This window comes from Zeugodacus cucurbitae, chromosome 6, assembly GCF_028554725.1.
Source record: "Zeugodacus cucurbitae isolate PBARC_wt_2022May chromosome 6, idZeuCucr1.2, whole genome shotgun sequence".
Lineage (NCBI taxonomy): Eukaryota > Metazoa > Arthropoda > Insecta > Diptera > Tephritidae > Zeugodacus > Zeugodacus cucurbitae.
Genome location: NC_071671.1, coordinates 43,019,200 through 43,039,577, shown reverse-complemented (window position 1 = coordinate 43,039,577; position 20,378 = coordinate 43,019,200). Strand labels below are relative to the sequence as shown.

The following is a 20,378-nucleotide window of genomic DNA, read 5'->3' as shown; positions in this document are numbered from 1 at the left end:
CATGAAAAAAGTTCTTTTTTCTCGAATATGTGTCGTAGTCCTATTGAACACTTGAAAGAGCTCGTTATTCTCCAGTGTGACTATTTTGATGACTATTGTTTTAAGATTACATTGAGAGCACTATATAGATTGTCCCATGTCTTAACTATCAGCCACATTTTGTTTCTATTTTTTGCATATTCGAATCAGATTCCACTACTATAATATGAAATGATCTAATCTCTAATATAATTGTATATATATCACATATTGTCTATCAAACAGAAACGGATTGTGGTTAAAAAACATTCAACCTTTTTTTCGGCTCAAAATATTTTTGCAAAATTCATAATAAATTCTCGAATAAAAAAGTAGAAAGCAATCTAACTTATGATACATCAAAGGCAGAGAAATAGCTTTTTTAAAAATGTGTGTACCCCTTTAAGATATATAGACGTGGAGTTTAGTCTATTTCCCGATTCTTCTTAGAAACAGAATATACGCTATAGTTTTTTGAAATGTAAATTCAATAGACTCAACACATTTCTAATTTACTATATTTATGTAAAAACGTTCGTAAGCAATAATTATTTAGTCATAAGTGATTTAAAATTAGTCCAAATTTCTCTAAATTAACCCAGAAAACCACCAGCCAAACCACCAGCACCAGCAAAGCCTCCGCCCGAACTCTCCGCATAGTGCGCCTTATAATGACCACCACCGAAACCGCCGCCGATGCCCTTGAAACCACCCAAACCGCCGATACCACCAAAACCTCCTAGACCACCGCCAAAGCCACGCGAACGAATGCGTATGCTGGTGCGGTAGCGCTTGAAGCCGCCACCAAAGCCACCAGCAGCGCCTGCTAAACCACCAACGCCAGCCAAGCCACCGCCGAGTGCAGCAATATCAGCGCCACCCAAACTTCGACCTTCAACACCGAGTGCCGGTTGTTGTACTACGATCGGCTGCTGCACACTAGATAATACAGGCACTTGTTGTACGCTCTGTAGACTCGATATTACCGGCACCTGCTGGTATTGCTGCAACGGGGAATATACTGGTATTTGTTGCACCGATTGTAGCGCGTTGAGATCGCCACCGTAGTTGGTGAAACCATTGAGCGCGCTGGTGTATGCATTCGCGTTACTGGAGACTTCATTATTGGCGCTGAGTCCACTGAGACTATCATCCAGCCCACTTGCCGCATGGCTATAACTGGTGCTAAGTCCACCTAAATCACTCGAGATGCCACTGAGGTCAGTTGAAAGCCCCACGAGGTCACTGCTATAGTCGCTATCGCCACCTAAGGAACGTATTTGTCTGTAGTCTGGTACACCGTAACTGGTTGCTGGCGGCGTGAGCCGCTCCTTCTCAGCATAGGTGGATGCTGTGAGAGCTAACAGACAAGCTAATAATACTCTTGTCAAGCACCACATTTTTACAGTGGCTTCTAAAAATTATAATCGCGCTTGAATAATATTTTAAAATTGTATTGTCTAGTTTATCTTGCGATAGCTCGTGCTAATCTAAAATATTTTCTTAACCCCATATGTCTTATATAGTTTCACACGCAAAAATCAAAGAAGTAAATACTAAATTTCGAAATCTATTTTTTAGATTTGCCGACGTGGCAGATGTCATTACACTTCACTGCAACAAAATTCAAGTACAACAGATTTACGCTCTCAAAAAGGGAAAAGTCAACACTCGTTTGCTCACCTCGGTAGTTTCCCAAATATGTATTATTTACTCATGTTTACGCACAGTCATGTTTGATTGTCAGTGTTGATCATTTCAATTATGTAGCCACGAAAAAACCTTAGTTTACTCAGTTATTGCATAATCCCTGACAGAGTACCTTCAAAGGTAATCAAGCCATTGATGACGTTTGTGCCGCGATCTGTTGTCGCTTGATGGCATGCGTGAAGCTATAGCTTTGCTGATCAAGAAACTGTTTGTACTTTAGAGTATGTATGTTAGTGCTCTCCACATGTTAATGACCTTACATTGTTTGTTTACATACATATCTGTCACAAAGGTGCTAAGTAACTGTTGGCTTGGTGTCATTTACTACAAAGAATTATTTTTCCATCTGAAGGTTGGAGATAACGTTGCACAAATATAAAAATATTGATCTATGTACATCTCAAAAATTTATATATTTTCAAGATTTTTTCCTAGATCCTATAAATTCTTACAGAGTCATATAGTTCTGCTAGAAACAAAATTTTCAAAACTTTTTGATAAGCTAAATAATCACTTTCAAAACCACAAATTATAAATATTGATTTTAAGTTCTAAAATCTATTTGCTGATCAAAAGAAAGATACTAACATGGAACTCCAATTTGGAGCTTATACATATATCGAGCTATTATATAGAACAGACCAATTAATTTATGAAATCAAACCTTAAATCAATTTATTTCTATCTTTTTAAAGTACTTGGATTTGCAAAATTTAAGCTTCTTGTCACTCTGTGTGCTCCTTTTATTCTAAATTTTCAATAAGGGCTCCTAAACGATGGGTTTAAATTAACTTATTATGGTGTCCTCTTTATACGTAATGACATTCAATTACGTCATAGACTTAAACGCTCAGAATAAAAACTTGTTTTTTTATCTCTAAATAAGAATCCAATACTAAATTATTTCTAATTATAATTGAGTTAATATATGTATATTTACTTATGAATTAGTGAATGCGGATTACATATTTAAATAGTAAAGCATAAACTTCATCCCGAAACGTTAGTTCGGTAAAGTACCAATTATTATCTAAAAAATGTGCACTGTGGGATCGATCGTTCAAATTTTAACTTTTATGAATAGAAATAAAAAATTTTCAAATTATTGGAAGACCGTAGTTACATATGTATATTAATAATTATAAAAATATTTCTGTCTGAATATAATAAAATATAATATAACTAGCAGACCCGGCGAACTTCGTACCGCCTTAGTGTAAATTCTCGTGATATCTTTTGAATGGTATGTCAGAATCTAATAATTCAAAAAGTTATATAAAGGTTTTGAAGCGATCTTAAATAATAAATCATTTATTTCGATAAGGATTAATACTAAGGTATAAATAAAGAGCCTTTTCAAGTAGTGGTATTTTAATTAATTTTTTTTATATAAAATCGCTTATTGTGACAAAACTATAATAGTTAGAGGTATGTTGTCGCGACGCGATAATGATAAGTTCTACAAAATTGTAGTACATCACTTTGTTCTATCTTCAATCGTTTTCGCTGCATTCGCGATTAAAGAAAGCTTTTTGGTATCTTTTTTACATTATCGGAGTTTTGGTAAGGAACCCTATTTTTTTTTAACTAAATATAGCCTATGTCACTCAGGGATAGTATAGCTTTCCAACGGTGAAAGAATTTTTCAAATCGGTTCAGTAGTTTCGGAGCCTATTCGAGACAAACAAACATTTCCTCTTTATAATATTAGTATAGATATGACGAACGTTTATGGTTTCACATGGAACAGGTGGAATGAAATATTATATAATTTTAGCGACTAAATTATAAAAGAAACTATTTTAATATCAAGGTTTTCGTAACAGAAATAAAAATAAGTCAAAAGGTTTCTCTACGGTCACATACCTATAATTCAAGAACGGATAATAATTAATAACAGTATTTACTCATAGATATCCGCTGATTTCGAAATGTTATTTACAAAATTTGATATTCTTTTGTTAAATAACGCAAAAAGCGAAAACTATCTAGATTCTCGATTTTCCTGACTCAATAACAAAATCATATAGATGTTTGAAGAGCAGATCCAGTTTCTTTTCTAACTTTCTCTTTAAACCTTATTTATATTTAAAAGTACTATTCAAAACACTCTTCTTACATCTTATTACTTTTTATATTCTTGTATATATTGTTTTTATATTTGGTTATATATACCAAAGTGATCAGGGTGAAGAGTGGAGTTCAAATCCGAATGTCTGTCTGTCCGTCCGTCCGTCCGTCTGTGCAAGCTGTAACTTGAGTAAAAATTAAGATATCTTGATGGAACTTGGCACACTTATTTCTTGGCACCATAGGAAGGTTGCTTTCGAAAATGAGCAAAATCGGACCACTGCCACGCACTATGATCGCACTATGAAGGGGCATATTTGGATGTAATTTTTTTGGGGAAGTGGGCGTGGCCCGCCCCCTACTAAGTTTTTTGAACATATCTCGCAAGCCACTAGAGCTATATAATCCAAACTTTCTGCATTCGTTTTTTTTTAGCCACTTCCTAATACAGTCCAAAAATTAAAGAAATCGGATCATAACCACTCCCACCACCCATACAAAAGTTAGGTTGAAAATTACTAAAAGTGGGTTAACTCACTAACGAAAAACGCCAGAAACACTAAATTTCACTTAAGAAATGGCAGATGGAAGCTGCACTCAGATTTTTTTACAAAATGGAAAATGATCGTGGCGTCGCCCACTTATGGGATCAGGAACTACACGACCGATTTCAATGAAACTTGGTTTATAATAGTTTCCTTACATCCGATATGTTGTGAAAATAGGCCAAATCGCTTCACAACCACGCCTACTTCCTATATACCAGAATTTTGAAGACAATCTGAATCGTTTGCTTTACAATATATAAAGTAAGTACTAATGAAGATATCGGTGCAGAACTTTGCACAAATACTATGTTAATAGTATGGCAGCCCCATTCTAAAAATCGCCGAAATCGGACGATTGGTTTTTAAGGCCCCATATATCGAACACGAGGACCTCGGTGCTTCTAACCTAATATTATGGTTTCCAACTTTCAATGGACTTTATACAATATATATGACGAATATGTGGGTCAAAGTGTGTATTATATAATATAAATAAAGGTAAATAAATAAATTGCGATAGTATAAAATGTTCGCTTACACCCGAACTTAGCCCTTCCTTTCTTGTTTTTAAGTTTTTTTTGGTAATTTGTATAAAGATGATGCATTATGTGAGAGAGTACTTAAATTTGATCTGTAATTTCCATGTAGGTAATTATGTAAAGTTGAATTATCGTGGTTCCGTTGTTCTCTGTCCCCTAATGCTAGTCATTTCTCGCTGAAAAAGACTATGTAATGTGAAATAAATGAAAAATATCGTTTACTTTAGTATAAAATATATATATTTTTTTCAGAAATACTTACCCAAACAAACGGTATTGTTTGAAACTATTACTAAGAAATTATCTAGAAAATAATGATCTAAATTTTGAAAACGCAATTTTTTATAAATATGTATATGAGTAGACCACTTTTTGTTTGAAGATGAGCAACAAGGGATGGTTTTAGCCCTTTTTGTTGGTTTTAGTATCCATTACAATCCTTCCTATTAATTTCATTATATCAATATAATCAACATATGGGTTGGTATTGAAAACTATTTTACTTTGAATTAATTTCTTAATAGAATAGACTTTTAATCTGTTTTAAGCTTTGAACTTTTTCTATATACATTTATTCATTCCCTAGAATTAATTACAGCCACTGAAGTCATTGACATTTTTTTGATACACAGAATGTCGAAATTCGTGTCTTCTTTTATTGCCCACGAATACTTTTTACATCATCTCAGCCCACTGTGGCATGCCAAAAAATTACCAAAAATAAATTGAACATTTCCGACTCCATCTTTGTTCGAGTCATACGAGTTCATATGCTTGTGGTAAGGTGCAAATTGATATTGTAAACTGTGGTACACATTGTGATTATGTTTAGCACAAGCAAAAATTCAATTGCGTCTACATAATATAATCATCTGTATTTTAAAGCTATTTGCATAGATGAAATATAAGCGCACCACTTTTTATCACATCCCGAGACGATTTGCCAGTTCGCTCATAAAAGTGACCAGTAACGCAGTGAAGTTAGTGAAGCAATAGCCGAAAATTATTATTTGCGGTGTTTGTGTGAATTCTGCAACAAAGTGTGACAAAATTATTCAAATCAGGCAAGAAATTAAGAAAAACGAATATGCATAAATCCGCGGTCATCTTCGCCTTGTTGGCGCTTTGCGCGCTGCAAACAAGCGCTAAGCCAATACAAAATGAGACAGTTGAAGCGCTGACGGAACCCATTACGGAGCCAACAACGGAACCAACGACGGAAGAGAGTGTTGTAGACGAAGAAAGCACTGACGCATCTGCAGAGGATGGTGTGGTTGCACCAGCCGAGGAACCCGTGGAGGAATTCGTGGAAGTGAGTCCGCAATGGGTGGGTGATGAAGTGTATGTAGCTGTACCAGAACATGAAAGATACGTGCGTCATATCGGATTTGGTGGGATTGGCGGTGGTTTTGTAGGCGGTTTCTCTGGCGGTGAAATAATCTCACCTGCTTATTCTGTTTCCTCGATTCAAACTGTACCTGTGATCACCAGTGTGCCTGTAGTATCCACCATTTCAACCTATCCCACATACAGCACTGGATATGGTTATGGTGGTTTCTCGCCTATTGGATTTGGTGGCGTCGGCTTCGGTAAATTCCGTTCAAGCTACTCGGTGAAAGGATTTGGTGTAGGCGGTGGCTTCATTGGTTAAATAAATGTGTTATGAAAACTTAATATTTATGTACGATTGATTATCGATATCACTATTCTATAAATTGGTATGGGTGCATGTTAAAAATATTATGTATTATATTTTTTCTATCTATTTTAAAATATTGTGTTTGAAAAACTAAATAAAATTTTATGAAAATAATGAAACGGATATCTATATTTTCCTGTAGAAAAGAAAAGAACTTAAAGATATCATTTTCTTATACGAGGGCTGCTATATATATTTCTGGCCTAATAATGAAAATAGGAATATTTATCAACGAAAATGGTTTTATTGTTTTTCAAAATATTCTCCATTAAAATTTATACACTTTTGCATGCGCTTAAACCAATTTTCGAAGCACTTTTTTTAGCCTTTTTTTGAGCGATTGTCAAATTGTGTGGGATCCAACGAGAACAAACCTTTTTTACGGCCAGGTGTTCATGCAATATCGAATGTATGCTGGTGGGAGAAATGCATAGGCATGCCTCTATCTGAAGGTATGTTACATGACGGTCTTGCATTATCAGTTCACGTACGGCATCGATGTTTTCAGGCACAACGGTTGTTTTTGGACGACCTTCACGGAATTCGTCTTTGAGCGAGCGTCGGCCACGATTGAATTCGTTGTAACAGTTTTTCACAGTGCTATAGGATGGTGCTTCATAGCCATACGCAAATTTTAGTCCATCGATTCACTCTTGTCGCGATAATCCACGTCGAAAGTTGTGAAAAATGATCGCACGAAAATGTCCACGAGTTAATTCCATTTTTTGGCCGAGATGAATTTTTTAATTCCCTGTAAATAAAACAATTCACGATTAAATGACAAAACGTTCTGAGTGATGTTATGCTAAAAAATGTCAAACTTTCCAATGGAAATGTCAGATTGCACCTGGCAAAGTGTTGCCTAGGCCAGAAATATATATAGCAGCCCTCGTAGTGAAAAGAAAAGAGTTTAACAAAATCAAGATAAAGTATGTACTGAATCTAAATGACTTAGGACATGTTTTTCATGAAGTCCCTTAATTGAGTCAGTAAACACATTTTCTATATTCGTATTTGAGTAGATAATATTTTAATTTGCGGAATATGTTTTTTGGATATATTTTAATAATTGTCAGATTTTATGCTCTTATCTGGGAGAACTGATTTTAGCTTCTGATACGACCGAATAAGATTATATCGAAGAAAAAAAGAAAAAAGATATACATATTTATATTCGATGAAATGCTCATTTATATTTAGGCCCAAAACTATGTAGTCCATATGCGAATGCATATAATTTTAGGCTCCATATTATTTTAACCTAATATAGTGGTTTGTGAAATAGCAGATTTGACTATAAATATTTCTACTGCACGTGATTTTCAACGAGTAATTAAATCGGTAATATTACGCTTGCGTGTGTCTGCCTATTAGTTTAAATACTTAAAGAGTTAAATAAATTAACACCCATTAGCGCTGAGACTGAAGTATATTATATATATGTATGTTTTGCAAATTAACAGCTTTGTTCGTAGACAAGTGGTATTAATACATTGTTACGAGGTAAGTGTGGAGAGGAACTGCGTACTTAGGCATATACATATATCTTCTTCTTCTTGACTGGCGTAGACACCGCTTACGCGATTATAGCCGAGTCCAAAACAGCGCGCCACGTATCCCTCCTTCTGGCAGTTTGGCGCCAATTGGTTATACCAAGCGAAGCCAGGTCCCTCTCCACCTGGTCCTTCCATCGGAGTGGAGGTTGCCCTCTTCAGAGCTGGAGCACTTTCATCCATTCGAACTACATGACCCGTTTTTTTATTCGCTGGACTATGTCTATGTCGTCGAATAACACATACAGCTCATCGTTCCATCGTCTGCGGTATTCGCCGTTGCCAATGTTTAAGGGACCATAAATCTTCCGCAAAAACCTTTCTATCGAAAACTCCTGGTGCCGTCTCATCAGATGTTGACATCGTCCACGCTTCTGCACCGTAAAGTAGGACGGGAATGATGAGGGACTTGTAGAGTTTGGTTTTTGTTCGTCGAGAGAGGACTTTACTTTTCAATTGCCTACTTAGTCCATAGTAGCACCTGTTGGCAAGAGTGATTCTGCGTTGGATTTCCAGGCTGACATTGTTATTGCTGTTAATGCTGGTTTCCAGGTAGACGAAATTATCTACAACTTCAAAGTTATGACTGTCAACAGTGACGTGGGAGCCAAGACGCGAATGCGCTGACTGTTTGTTTGATGACAGGAGATATTTCGTCTTGTCCTCGTTCACCACCCGACCCATTCGCTTCGCTTCCTTATCTAGGCAGGAGAAAGCAGAACTAACGGTGTTGTTTCCAATGATATCGATATCATCGGCGTACGCCATAAGCTGTACACTTTTATAAAAAAATTTACCTTCTCTATTTAGCTCTGCAGCTCTTATAATTTTTTTCAGCAACAAGTTAAAGAAGTCGCACGATAGTAAGTCATCTTGTCTGAAGCCTCGTCTGGTATCGAACGGCTCGGAGAGGTCCTTCCCGATCCTGACGGAGCTTTTGGTGTTGCTCAACGTCAGCTTACACAGCCGTATTAGTTTTGCGGGGATACTAAATTCAGACATCGCGGCATAAAGGCAACTCCTTTTCGTGCTGTCGAAAGCAGCTTTAAAGTCGACAAAGAGATGGTGTGTGTCGATCCTATTTTCACGGGTCTTCTCCAAAATTTGGCGCATGGTGAATATCTGGTCTGTTGTTGATTTTCCAGGTCTAAATCCACTCTGATAAGGTCCAATCAGTTTGTTGACGGTGGGCTTTAGTCTTTCACACAATACGCTCGACAGAACCTTATACGCGATGTTGAGGAGGCTTATCCCACGGTAATTGGCGCAAATTGTGGGGTCTCCCTTTTTGTGTATTGGGCAGAGTACACTGAGATTCCAATCGTCAGGCATGCTTTCTTCCGACCATATTCTGCAAAGAAGCTGATGCAAGCACCTTATCAGCTCTTCGCCGCCGTATTTGAATAGCTCGGCCGGTAATCCATCGGCCCCCGCCGCCTTAATGTTCTTCAAGCGGGTAATTGTTATTCGAATTTCTTCACGGTCGGGCAATGGAACATCTGCTCAATCGTCGTCGATTGGGGAATCGGGTTCGCCATCTCCTGTTGTTGTACTTTCACTGCCATTCAGCAGGCTGGAGAAGTGTTCCCTCCACAAACTCAGTATACTCTGGTCATCAATAACTAGATCACCTCTGGGGGTCCTACAGGAGTGTGCTCCGGTCTTGAAACCTTCAGTTAGTCGCCTCATCTTTTCATAAAATTTTCGAGCATTACCCATGGCGGCCAGCTTTTCAAGCTTTTCATACTCACGCATTTCGGCCTCTTTCTTTTTACGTCTGCAAATGCGTCTCGCTTCCCTCTTCAGCTCTCGGTATCTTTCCCATCCCGCTCGTGTTGCGGTCGATCGCAACATTGCGAGGTAGGCAGTCTGTTTTCTCTCCACTGCGAGACGACAATCCTCATCATACCAGCTGTTTTTTTTTGGCTTTTCCGAAAACCAATGGTTTCGGTTGCAGCTGTACGTAAGGAGTTTGATATGCCATCCCACAGCTCCCTTATACCGAGATGCTGATGAGTGCTCTCAGAGAGCAGGAGTGCAAGTCGAGTAGAAAATCGTTCGGCTGTCGGTTGTGATTGCAGCTTCTCGATGTCGAACCTTCCTTGTGTTTGTTGACGTGTGTATACATATGTATATATATATATTTATACGTAAGTAGTATGTCGATGAAAGTTTTGTTGTTTTTTGAAAAAAAAAAAAAATATATAAATAAATAATATTAGTGTTCATATTTGTATTGTATATGCATTTGTCAATAGTATTACATACACATGTTCATAAGTATTAAATTGATTTCCGATTTAAGCTAATTAATTTCAATGAGTAAGTGCTCTTAGCAGTGTGAAGATAATGGCAAATAGAAAAGGAGTCCCTCGATTCTTATAATATTATTTTTTTTAATTCAACGTTAAAGATTTGCATCAACAGATATTCATACATAAATAGATATAATATTCAATAAAAATGTAAATAATAATTTATACGTAAGCACACAACCCCAGGCTATATATTTATGTGTTTCGATTTCCCTCTCTTTGCTTGCGAAAGACTCGAACAAAACGTATAAACAGGTATTTCAATAATTCATCAATGACGTCGCATTTGTTGAAGTTGTTAACACAAACCTCAAGTGGAAAAAATTGATTGTTCGGAAGTGAAGTTAAATTCGTACTACACTTTTAAGAAACTGTGAAGCAAATACATTATGCCTATAATATATATTGTTCAAATGTAATATAATACACAGAAATTTTGTAAGTTAGATAAGACAATATAATTGCTATAAGTCATTAATGGCAGACTTTTAATATGAAAAAAGCGCCATAAAACTTCATATTGTATATTAATTGGGTGCTGGATGAAGTTCAAACCCGGGTTTTCAGGTTTCAGTATATATTTAAACGAATGATAACTCTCTTTGGATCACAAAAAATATTTTTCTGTTTCCAAAGATACTTATGCGGATTAGTTAAAACTTCTCAAACTCGGTTTTGGGGATAGCTCTTTCAGTTAATTCTCGTATGCTTCTAAAACGACGGCTCTTTAGGAAAATTGACCATTAGACGCTTCAAACCCCTGAAATTTAAAATTTTACAATCCCTGATATTTTTTTAAAACACACTACGTATATATAATTTGATGTAACTTCATTTTTTCGACTGGACAGGACTGGCGTGTAAAATCTTCACTTTTATATACAAATCATTTTCGAGATATTACCCCCAAACGATAGATGTGGTTTTTAACTAATATTCATATTAATTGGAAACGAATATCAGAGTCAGCACCAGCCTATGCTAGATTCCCTACTTATACGCTGCATTTGTCCCACTGTATTCTACATTAATTGCGGCTAATTTCCGCTCCTATTTATTTGACTTAAACAAATCACATTTAATGATATTGAAATGGTACTACAATGTACTTTTAGAGTATTAAGAAATAAAAAATAAACAACAACTGTAAGCATAACAGCAGCCAAATTGAGTTTTCAATGGCAAAAGAGGAGTAATTGAACTCTACGAAAATGAACTTGAATCCAAAATTATGACAACGCATTATGGAGTGCAACAGGTATAAATGAAATGGCGACTCACGCGTGAAGCTTAGTTTGCTCGAAATATTGGACGCATACAAGTGAAAAAATGCGATTGGGAAGTTTTTATATTTTGTTTCTAAGTGCATTTTTATTATCGTCTGTCAGCGCCTTTACAGAGGAGCCGTTGGAGAATGTCGCAGCCACTGAGCAGCCACAGTCGAATGTGACTACACCTCCAGTAGAAGAACTCTTGCTGTCCGATGAGACCAAGCCAGAAGAGCAATTATTGGTGGAGACCGTAGAGACGCAAGGTCACGAAAATGCTGGCGAACGTAAAGCGCGCCAGTTTGGCTATCCAGGCTTCGGATATGCACCACCACCACGTCCTTATTATGGCGGTGGTTTCGGAGGAGGATTTGGCGGTGGATTTGGCGGTGGTTTCGGTGGTGGTTATGGTGGCGGCTTCCAGCGAACCCGTGTCGTAACGCGCACCCGTGTGGTGAATCGAGTACGCGGTGGCGGATTCTATGGTGGTGGATACTTTGGTTAAAGAAATTGTGAAAAAATAAAAATTTCATGTGATACTTAAAGTGTGATTAAATAAAATTTAAAAACTATTAGTGTTTAGTTATTACTGTCTTTAGTGTTTAGTTATATTGTCAAAAATATGTTTTACAGAAGGTCTCCGTGGTGGAAATTGAGTTTTTGGATCAATTAAAAAAAAAGGAAAAACATATTGTAGTATACTCAGCCATATCCAGAAGAACATAATCAAGTATATTGACTTAAAGTAAGTTCTTTCTTTTCAACTTTGGTGAAAAAAATTACCTACTGTTAACCAACTCATTGGAACTGCTTTCCTTTTTTTCAAGGTATCGGGTATTTTAATCAAATACATTATGCAACCACGAGAAGAAATATGATTATTAACTCAAACTAAAAGTTGCATTAATCTTTATCACTTGTAGTCACAGTACCATCGTTTCATTTTTATCATATCAGAATTATCTAAAATGATCCATCTGAGAATCTTTTAACATTAATTATGTTTAATAGAGAATGAGACATTTCTAAACATTCTTTCTAACCTTCAACATACAGTGAGTTTTGAAAAATTTGTTTAAATTGCAACACTGAATTTACTAATCGCATAATGATAATCAAAATATTATATATTGTTTTATTGAAGATCGTGGGCTAATACCGATATAAACAAGTTTTTGATACTAAATCGAATTATACTAATTATACGGTTCGGGTGCAATCGAACATTTAATACTCTCGAAGTTTTTTGATGTAAAGATAACACACAATTTGACCCCTATATTCGACATAAAGTCCAATAGAATAACAAAATTCATCATATATAGTATGCTGAGGTACACTATATCCAAGACTATACGCTCACATAATTTTATTAAGATATTTCACATATTACACGATTTATGCTGAATAAAGTCCACCGTATTTTTGAAAAACATATAATTCGGTACTTGGGAGCTAGGGGAAGTTATGACCCGATTTTAATAATTTTTTGGAACCGAGAAACACTATTAGAAACACTTCTGAATTACATTACCATATCTAAGAGATTTACCGATATTGAAAAATTACTCTTAGACGCTGAGTTCTTCATGTTCGATATATGAGGCCTTGAAAAATTATAGTCCGATTTCAACAATTTTTCCACAAGTGAAGCCACAGATAATATACAGTATTTGTATATAGTTATATTCCGCTACCTTCACCGGTTCCTTATGTATACATTAAAAAATGAAGGAAGCAGATGAAATTCATAATTGAGTTATATAGGAAGTTGCCGTCGTTGTGAACCGATTTCGCCCAATTTTCATCCGTGTTATCAGGGTGTCACGAAAATATTATATTCGAATCGGTCGAGTAGTTCCTGAGATATGGTTTTTGACCCATAAGTGGGCGACGTCATCCATAAAAAAATTATGAGTGTAGCTCTTCTCTGCCATTTAGTGTTTCCGTAATTTTTCGTTAGTGAGTTAACTCACTTTTAGTAATTTTCAGTATAACATTTGTAAAGGAGGTGGGCGTGATAATTTTCCGATTTCAACAATTTTCATGATGTGTGATGGGGTACGTAAGAAAGAGGTATGCTTCTTTATAGTGTGATCCTTCCAAGCAAATTTTAGCTTTATAGCTTCATCTATGGCTTAGTTATGATCGTTTATTCGGTTTTCGCCATTTTGTGAGTGTGGCAATGGTACAACATCGCCAAAAACAAAACTCAGCTCGACTCGTCATCCTGATCATTTTGATATACATAACTATACTATATCTAACTCGTTTAGTTTTATGACTTACAAACAACCGTTATATGAAGAAAACTAGCAACTTTTGTTGCGAGAGTGTAAAAATTCCGTTTACTGTTTTTATGGCAGTCAATACCAATGACGAAGGTATAGACTTTAATTTCATTAAAAATAATTCATAGATATCACTAAAAATCTCTAATTTGGAAATAGTGGAGCTTAGTATACTTCCATACTTGAATATATTTCCACTCATTAATATTACTCACATATTGACCGTTAAATTCATTTCGTTCGCAGTTTCGTCTCCAAACTACAATATGATATGCCTAAGCAAATATATTAGCATAATCTTGCAAAGCTATTATAAGTACTAGCCTAAAAAAATTGTTCGAAGTCAAACCGAAGAACGAACCTATAGTCAGTAGGCGAGGTTGTATTGCGAAGCGTTTAATTAAGTGAACGCCTTTCATACTAGCCATTAAATAAATTTTAAACTATTTTATTCGTTATGCTAATATTGATTAAATACAACATTAATCTAAAGCAAACTACACAACTTGCGTGGCAAACAGAAAAATTGAAAAGTAACTAAAGAAAGCACCTATTATGTTTTAGTAATAAGGGCTATATTCAATCCATTTCAATTTTATGACCACTTAAAAATTATGTCCACTTAATAAAGTTTCTACGAATTCGCAAACAACCACAGGGATTCTTATATAAATAAGAGAGGTGTATGAGATATGTTGCCATTTAAGCGGTAAATAGACAACATATTTGTCAAATGCTGGAGAAAAGTGTGTCAAAAAAATATTTATTTTTGTTGATATTATGCTTGTATAGCATATTTCTGCTAAGTCATGCTAAGGAATTGGGTAAATGGAAACCACTTAGAAGAAAAGAACAAGACTTGGCTTTGAAAGCGAAAGAAGTTACAGTGGACAGTTAGTCAGATGAAGATTGTGAGTGTGAGTGTATACAACAAAGAGTATATATTTTTACATATGTATGTACGTAAATATTTTGTGGTATTATGAGATTAGGTTATTCGAAATTGGGCTTTATCGAAAATTCTTATTTTTCTCATATTTTACTTGTAGCTGCCGAAAATATATACGATAGCATCCGTTTCAAAATAAAGAACTTCGCCAGCAACTTACGTTTAAGGACCCAGAATACTATAAAGTATTTCTCAACGAAGACACCATTGACGAGTGATACAATGCTGCATCGGAACAGTACCGAAGGTGTGCTGAAGCAACCGTTCAAGCGCTTGAGAACTCGTTTGAAAAATCGAAGGAAGAATAAGAACCAAACCGACTTTCTAAATATGGAATCGGTAAATACAGGGAGTATTTATGAACCAATAAGAATAATAGATACTGGCTTAGCAATTGTGGGTACGGCTATGGATGCAATGATAATGTTTGGCAATATAACCGATTCCAGTAACACAAATTACACAAGCCCTATAAATATAACAAATATTAACAGAAAATAAATAAATATGCATCTATGAGCGTTAATTATATTTTACTAAATTTTCTTTTTTCATAATTATTCGATAATTGTTATAAAAATTACTAAAATATAATATTTTTTATAGAAAAATATAAATATACTTTGAGTATTTTCGATTTATATGTTGGAATTATGGCATGAATATCATAGAAGTGATTATGAGTCCGTCGAATATATGGCAATCCATCGATGATTAAAACGAAAAATATTCACAACACCCGGTTAGATTCTCTTCAAGACATTATAATATAGACAATCAACTGCCTTTGTACTACGATCACACTCCAAGAACTCAGGATAATAAAAATGTTTCGAAGATTGGAACAAGCGTTGGTCTAAGTCCGTTGCATAGCGCAGGGAGTACTTCGTAGGGCACGAAACATACTCGGATCGATAAACATGATTTTCAGAAAATATACACAGTACAGTAGATAACTAGAATTTTCTTATACCAACTTTTAATTAGAGATGATTTCTTACACACGATCAACTACAATTTCGAATCAACGTGCTATGAGTAACGAATTGTAGCAATGTGTCAAGAATCCTACAAAACTAATGGAGATCTGGGAGATCAGTGTTTAAGTATAAGTTATTTCATCGATTTATTATATTCAATTCAAGGGACGGAACATTGAAAAAAATTTAAAACATCCTTTCACCAGCATTGCCAAGAGGTTCTATTAAGGACGAAATGCTAAACGGGGTGACGATAGGATTGACTGATGGCTTCAATCAATTGTATACCATGTTCGATAAAATTGTACACCAAAAAATGAATACATTACCAGACCCTAACGTGCCATCTTATGTAATATATGTCGATTAATTTGCATTTCATATTCAATAAAACGAACTTTTATACATATTACCACTTTACTACAGTATATTTCATACACACATGTACATATAAAAATTATTATAACTACCATATTTCTAATTACATAAGTTGGTATTCATATGAATACTAACTAAGAAATTTGCACTCTGATTTAACTCCTCAGAAGTCCTGGCTGCCTTCCCTTACACATCCTCTATGACAAATTACCAAATTTTTCCGAAGAAAGGTTTAAAGCCGCCACCAAAGCCACCACCCAAGCCACCGCCTAGGCCCTTCAAACCGCCAAGTCCACCAAATCCACCAAGGCCGCCGAAGCTCTTCAAACCACCAAGACCGCCGAGTCCACCCCAACCACCGAACAAATTGCCACCAAAACCATGTCCACCGCCAAAAAGCAGACCCAAACCGCGCGCTGAACGCGCCTTTTCGTCGTTATCCGTGACATCTACCACAGATTGATCCGCATTTTCAATATCCAGTAGGCTAACGGGCGCCGCTTCAGCTACACCAGCCACCTCCACTACAGGCACTTCAACAACTGCCACAGGCACAGAACGCGCTTGACAGGTGAAACAGGCAAAGAAGACCACAAAAAGCGCACAAATGGTTATGGTTTTCATTTTGTAATTTTTTTTTTGTAAAACGATTTTTTTATATGGTATTATATAATTTTATAGCACTGAATTGTAGGAGTTCGATTTGATTGCGCGCACTTGAGACCCTCTATCACTCGCTTGTGTCGTATGCAGTTTTGTTGCTCGGAAAGTGCGTGACAGCTTTTATATGGCGCTTTTTGCTGCTCGCTGCCACATTAATTTCAGACAAATTACTTTCCTAGATCATTTCCCAGCCACAGTTAGCGACCGGCAGAAGTACTCAAACATAATACATAAGTACTTCAGCAGATATTTACTGTAAATATGCGGTAACTATTTGCATAGCAGCCAAGCAGTCAAGCGCTGCCAGCATTTCTAACCATGAAACCCATGTAGCCGGCTGTCGGCGCGATTCGTGGCACCACGTGCGCTGCGTCCCAACTCGAGCGATAATTACCAAATTAAATATTTGCGAACGCACGAGCAGAGTTATCAGAAAAGCAGAAGATTTACTTTCATTCATTGACGCAGCAAACAAATCCATCACTGTATCCACTTACAAATTCCCAGTTCACCGCTCATTGATTAGATATGCGCCCATATCCAGGGTGTTGGCAACAAACCACAATTGGCTCACTTAGCTCAGCGTTTGAGTGGTTGTTCGCTGTTTGAGCGCAAATTGTGCGTGTTTTTTGAGTGTGTTTCGGCATCATTTATTTACCGCTCATTTCACAATTCTGCTCTCGTATTCATTGTTGCTATATTTAGCGCCGTTTTTCGTTGGTTAACGCGATTATCGAACTGTTATTGAGCTTTCCATTGTGATTTTCAGCTGAAGTTCATTTTATTTAGTGCCAATTTATTGACTTTGCTAACCACGCATAATAAATGACTTTATGTTTCTTTGTTATAAATCATCACTCCCTGAGATTTTTTATATGAAAAATGTACGCTCGTGTCTACTCAGTTCTTTTATATAGTTAGTTGATGAAGTACACGTGACCTTGATCGTAGATATTTAATTCATGAGGCTTGGTCAATCTCCAACATATTTATTGTATTGGAAATACTAATGTGTATCGCTGCTGATTTCGCGTCCACGTACGAGTATATAACATAGTACCAAGAGTACTCAACCATATTTGTCGCAATTTCTGTGAAGTGATAGCGGTTGGAATAATTCCAGAAATTTTCAAAATTTACCCAATTTAATTATACCATTGCTAATATACCACCTAGTTTCATTGAGATTTGTTAACTATTATCCAAATACATCTCTAAAAATCAACCGAATTGATCGGAAATCAATATATTCGGTATATGAGGGCTAGGAGAACGTATGAGCAAAACAAATGAATTTTTAATTATAATATATGGAGCGATAGTTTATATAGATATATAGTTTATATTCATTTTATTAATATGCATACATATATGAAAGGCAAATACGATGTACCATAAAACCTATAATAGAAGTGAAAACTGGGACTGTCCTCAATATTTCATCACATTTCCCGCCATAAACAAATTTATCCATTTTGGCGAAAAAAAAGGTTGAGCGATTTCAAGGTTATCTACTTTTTTTAAAGAAAAAACACAGAAAATTAAAATTTATTGGGGAATGTTTAATATCAATCGAAAGAACATTATTTTGGATTTATTTTTCTCAACGTTCTTGAATACCATTTACAATTTATTGATGAACAGTAACACCTTGAAAATATTGCTATGAAATGCCAATGGTCTTTCCAAAAGTAAAAATGAATTTGAAGTTATTCTAAACGACAGAAATATTGATGTATGTTTGTTGTCCAAAACACATTTTACGAACAATTCATTTTTAAAATTAAAAAATTATGATTTATACCACACTCCGCACCCAGCAAACTCACGAGAAAGGACAGTTTTAATCAAAAGTATTATTAAACATTCCGAAGAAGCTCAAATTATAACTGAAGAAATTCAAGCTACAGCAATTTCAGTAAAAATGTACAGTCAGTCATTATACTTAATTGCTCTACGTAGTCCGCCCATGCATAAATTCAAAACTGATACTTACACCAGTTTATTAAAAATATATGACGGAAGGTAATCATGGGTGGTGACTTTAATGCAAGACACACTCATTAGGGGTTCTCGTTTAACTACAACCAAAGGTCGAGCACTTCTGAAAGCTATACAAGTTGTTGGATGCAATGTTATTTCGACAGGGAGACCCACTTATTGGCCAGCAGACAGTAGGAAATTACCAGGTCTTCTTGGCTTTTTTGTCATCAACAAAGTATCGAAAATCAATTTAAGTATTGAAGATAGCTCAGATTTAAGCTCGGATCATTCACTAGTGATACTAACTCTATTTGAAATAATTTCGTCCGGCATGTCTTCTTTATCTAATAAACATACTGATTGGTATAAATTTAAGACTATACTGAATAAAGTCGATTTTAAGCTAAAGCGCATATCGACAGATGTTGAAATAGATTGTTAAGTTGAATCTTTCACAAAAGTAATTCAAAATGCTGCGTGGGAGAGTACACCGAATATTCGTGTAAATCTAAGTGGAAGCAAATTCAAATCAGAGCTTAATAGATGTACAGCGGAACTAAGAACAAAAATTACACAGTTTAGAAACTATTCTTTCAAAACGTATTTGTCCAAACTCACTGTTGATAAATCTACCGATTATTCGCTGTGGAAAGCTGCAAGGAACATTAATAAACAAATAAAACATGTCGCACCAATAAAATGAAACGAAACTGAATGGGCCAAAACGAATGCACAAAAAGCTGCAGTTTTTGCAAATTATTTGAGAAACACATTTACACTTAACGATGGGCATGAGCTACTTGTAAACTGTGAAAATAGTTGGTTGGATCCATTCGTCAGCATTTCTCCAGTTACTAGTAAAGAAATTAAAAGTCTTATCAGGAACGCAAAGCTCAAAAATACTTACGCAATCTAATAAAGAATTGTATAAAAAAAATTGTAAACAGTGCATTATACCTAAGATACGTTCCATCGCTTTGGAATACCTAAGCCGGGTAAACTAATACATACATGATGTCACATCTTAATCGAAACTCTTCGAGAATGTTCTCATAAAGAGGCTCAAATCGGTAATAGATTGAAAACACCTTATAGCAGTACAGTAGTTCGGCTTTCGTGATCACCATTCAACAATTGAGCAGTTGCCCAAATCGTTAATTTCGTTGAAAATGCTATGGTTAAAAAGAACGTTTGTTCGGCGGCCTTCTTAGACGTGTCTCAGGCTTTTAAAATATCTGGATATTTACCTATATTTTCGGTGAAAAATTAACCTTAGGCACTGAGTTCTTCATGTTCGATATCAGGCGCCTTGAAAAGTCATGGTCCGATTTTGACAATTCTTCCACAGGTGATGCCACAGATCAAATACAGTATTTGTGTAAAGTTTTATTCCGCTAGCTTCATTGGTTCGTTA

At 35.8% G+C, this 20,378-nt stretch overlaps 3 protein-coding genes across 3 annotated transcripts; 1 reads left to right on the top strand and 2 right to left on the bottom strand.

The window, feature by feature from the left end:
* Positions 1-611: 611 nt before the first annotated feature.
* On the bottom strand, positions 612-1,418 carry LOC105218709 (pupal cuticle protein 36). Its single transcript, XM_011194453.2, has one exon. The coding sequence runs from the start codon at positions 1,416-1,418 to the stop codon at positions 612-614; it is 807 nt and encodes a 268-aa protein (XP_011192755.1).
* A 10,363-nt stretch (positions 1,419-11,781) lies between these two features.
* On the top strand, positions 11,782-12,225 carry LOC105218710 (keratin, type I cytoskeletal 9). The gene has a single exon (XM_011194454.1). It carries the CDS (start codon positions 11,782-11,784, stop codon positions 12,223-12,225), a length of 444 nt encoding a protein of 147 aa, XP_011192756.1.
* A 4,300-nt stretch (positions 12,226-16,525) lies between these two features.
* LOC105218711 (uncharacterized) lies at positions 16,526-16,942 on the bottom strand. Its single transcript, XM_011194455.2, has one exon. It carries the CDS (start codon positions 16,940-16,942, stop codon positions 16,526-16,528), a length of 417 nt encoding a protein of 138 aa, XP_011192757.2.
* Between the last annotated feature and the right edge of the window lie 3,436 nt (positions 16,943-20,378).

What these genes read in the sequence shown, in the direction of transcription:
- LOC105218709 (XM_011194453.2), bottom strand. Translation starts at nt 1,418, where the DNA reads ATGTGGTGCTTGACAAGAGTATTATTAGCTTGTCTGTTAGCTCTCACA.
- LOC105218711 (XM_011194455.2), bottom strand. Translation starts at nt 16,942, where the DNA reads ATGAAAACCATAACCATTTGTGCGCTTTTTGTGGTCTTCTTTGCCTGT.
- LOC105218710 (XM_011194454.1), top strand. Translation starts at nt 11,782, where the DNA reads ATGCGATTGGGAAGTTTTTATATTTTGTTTCTAAGTGCATTTTTATTA.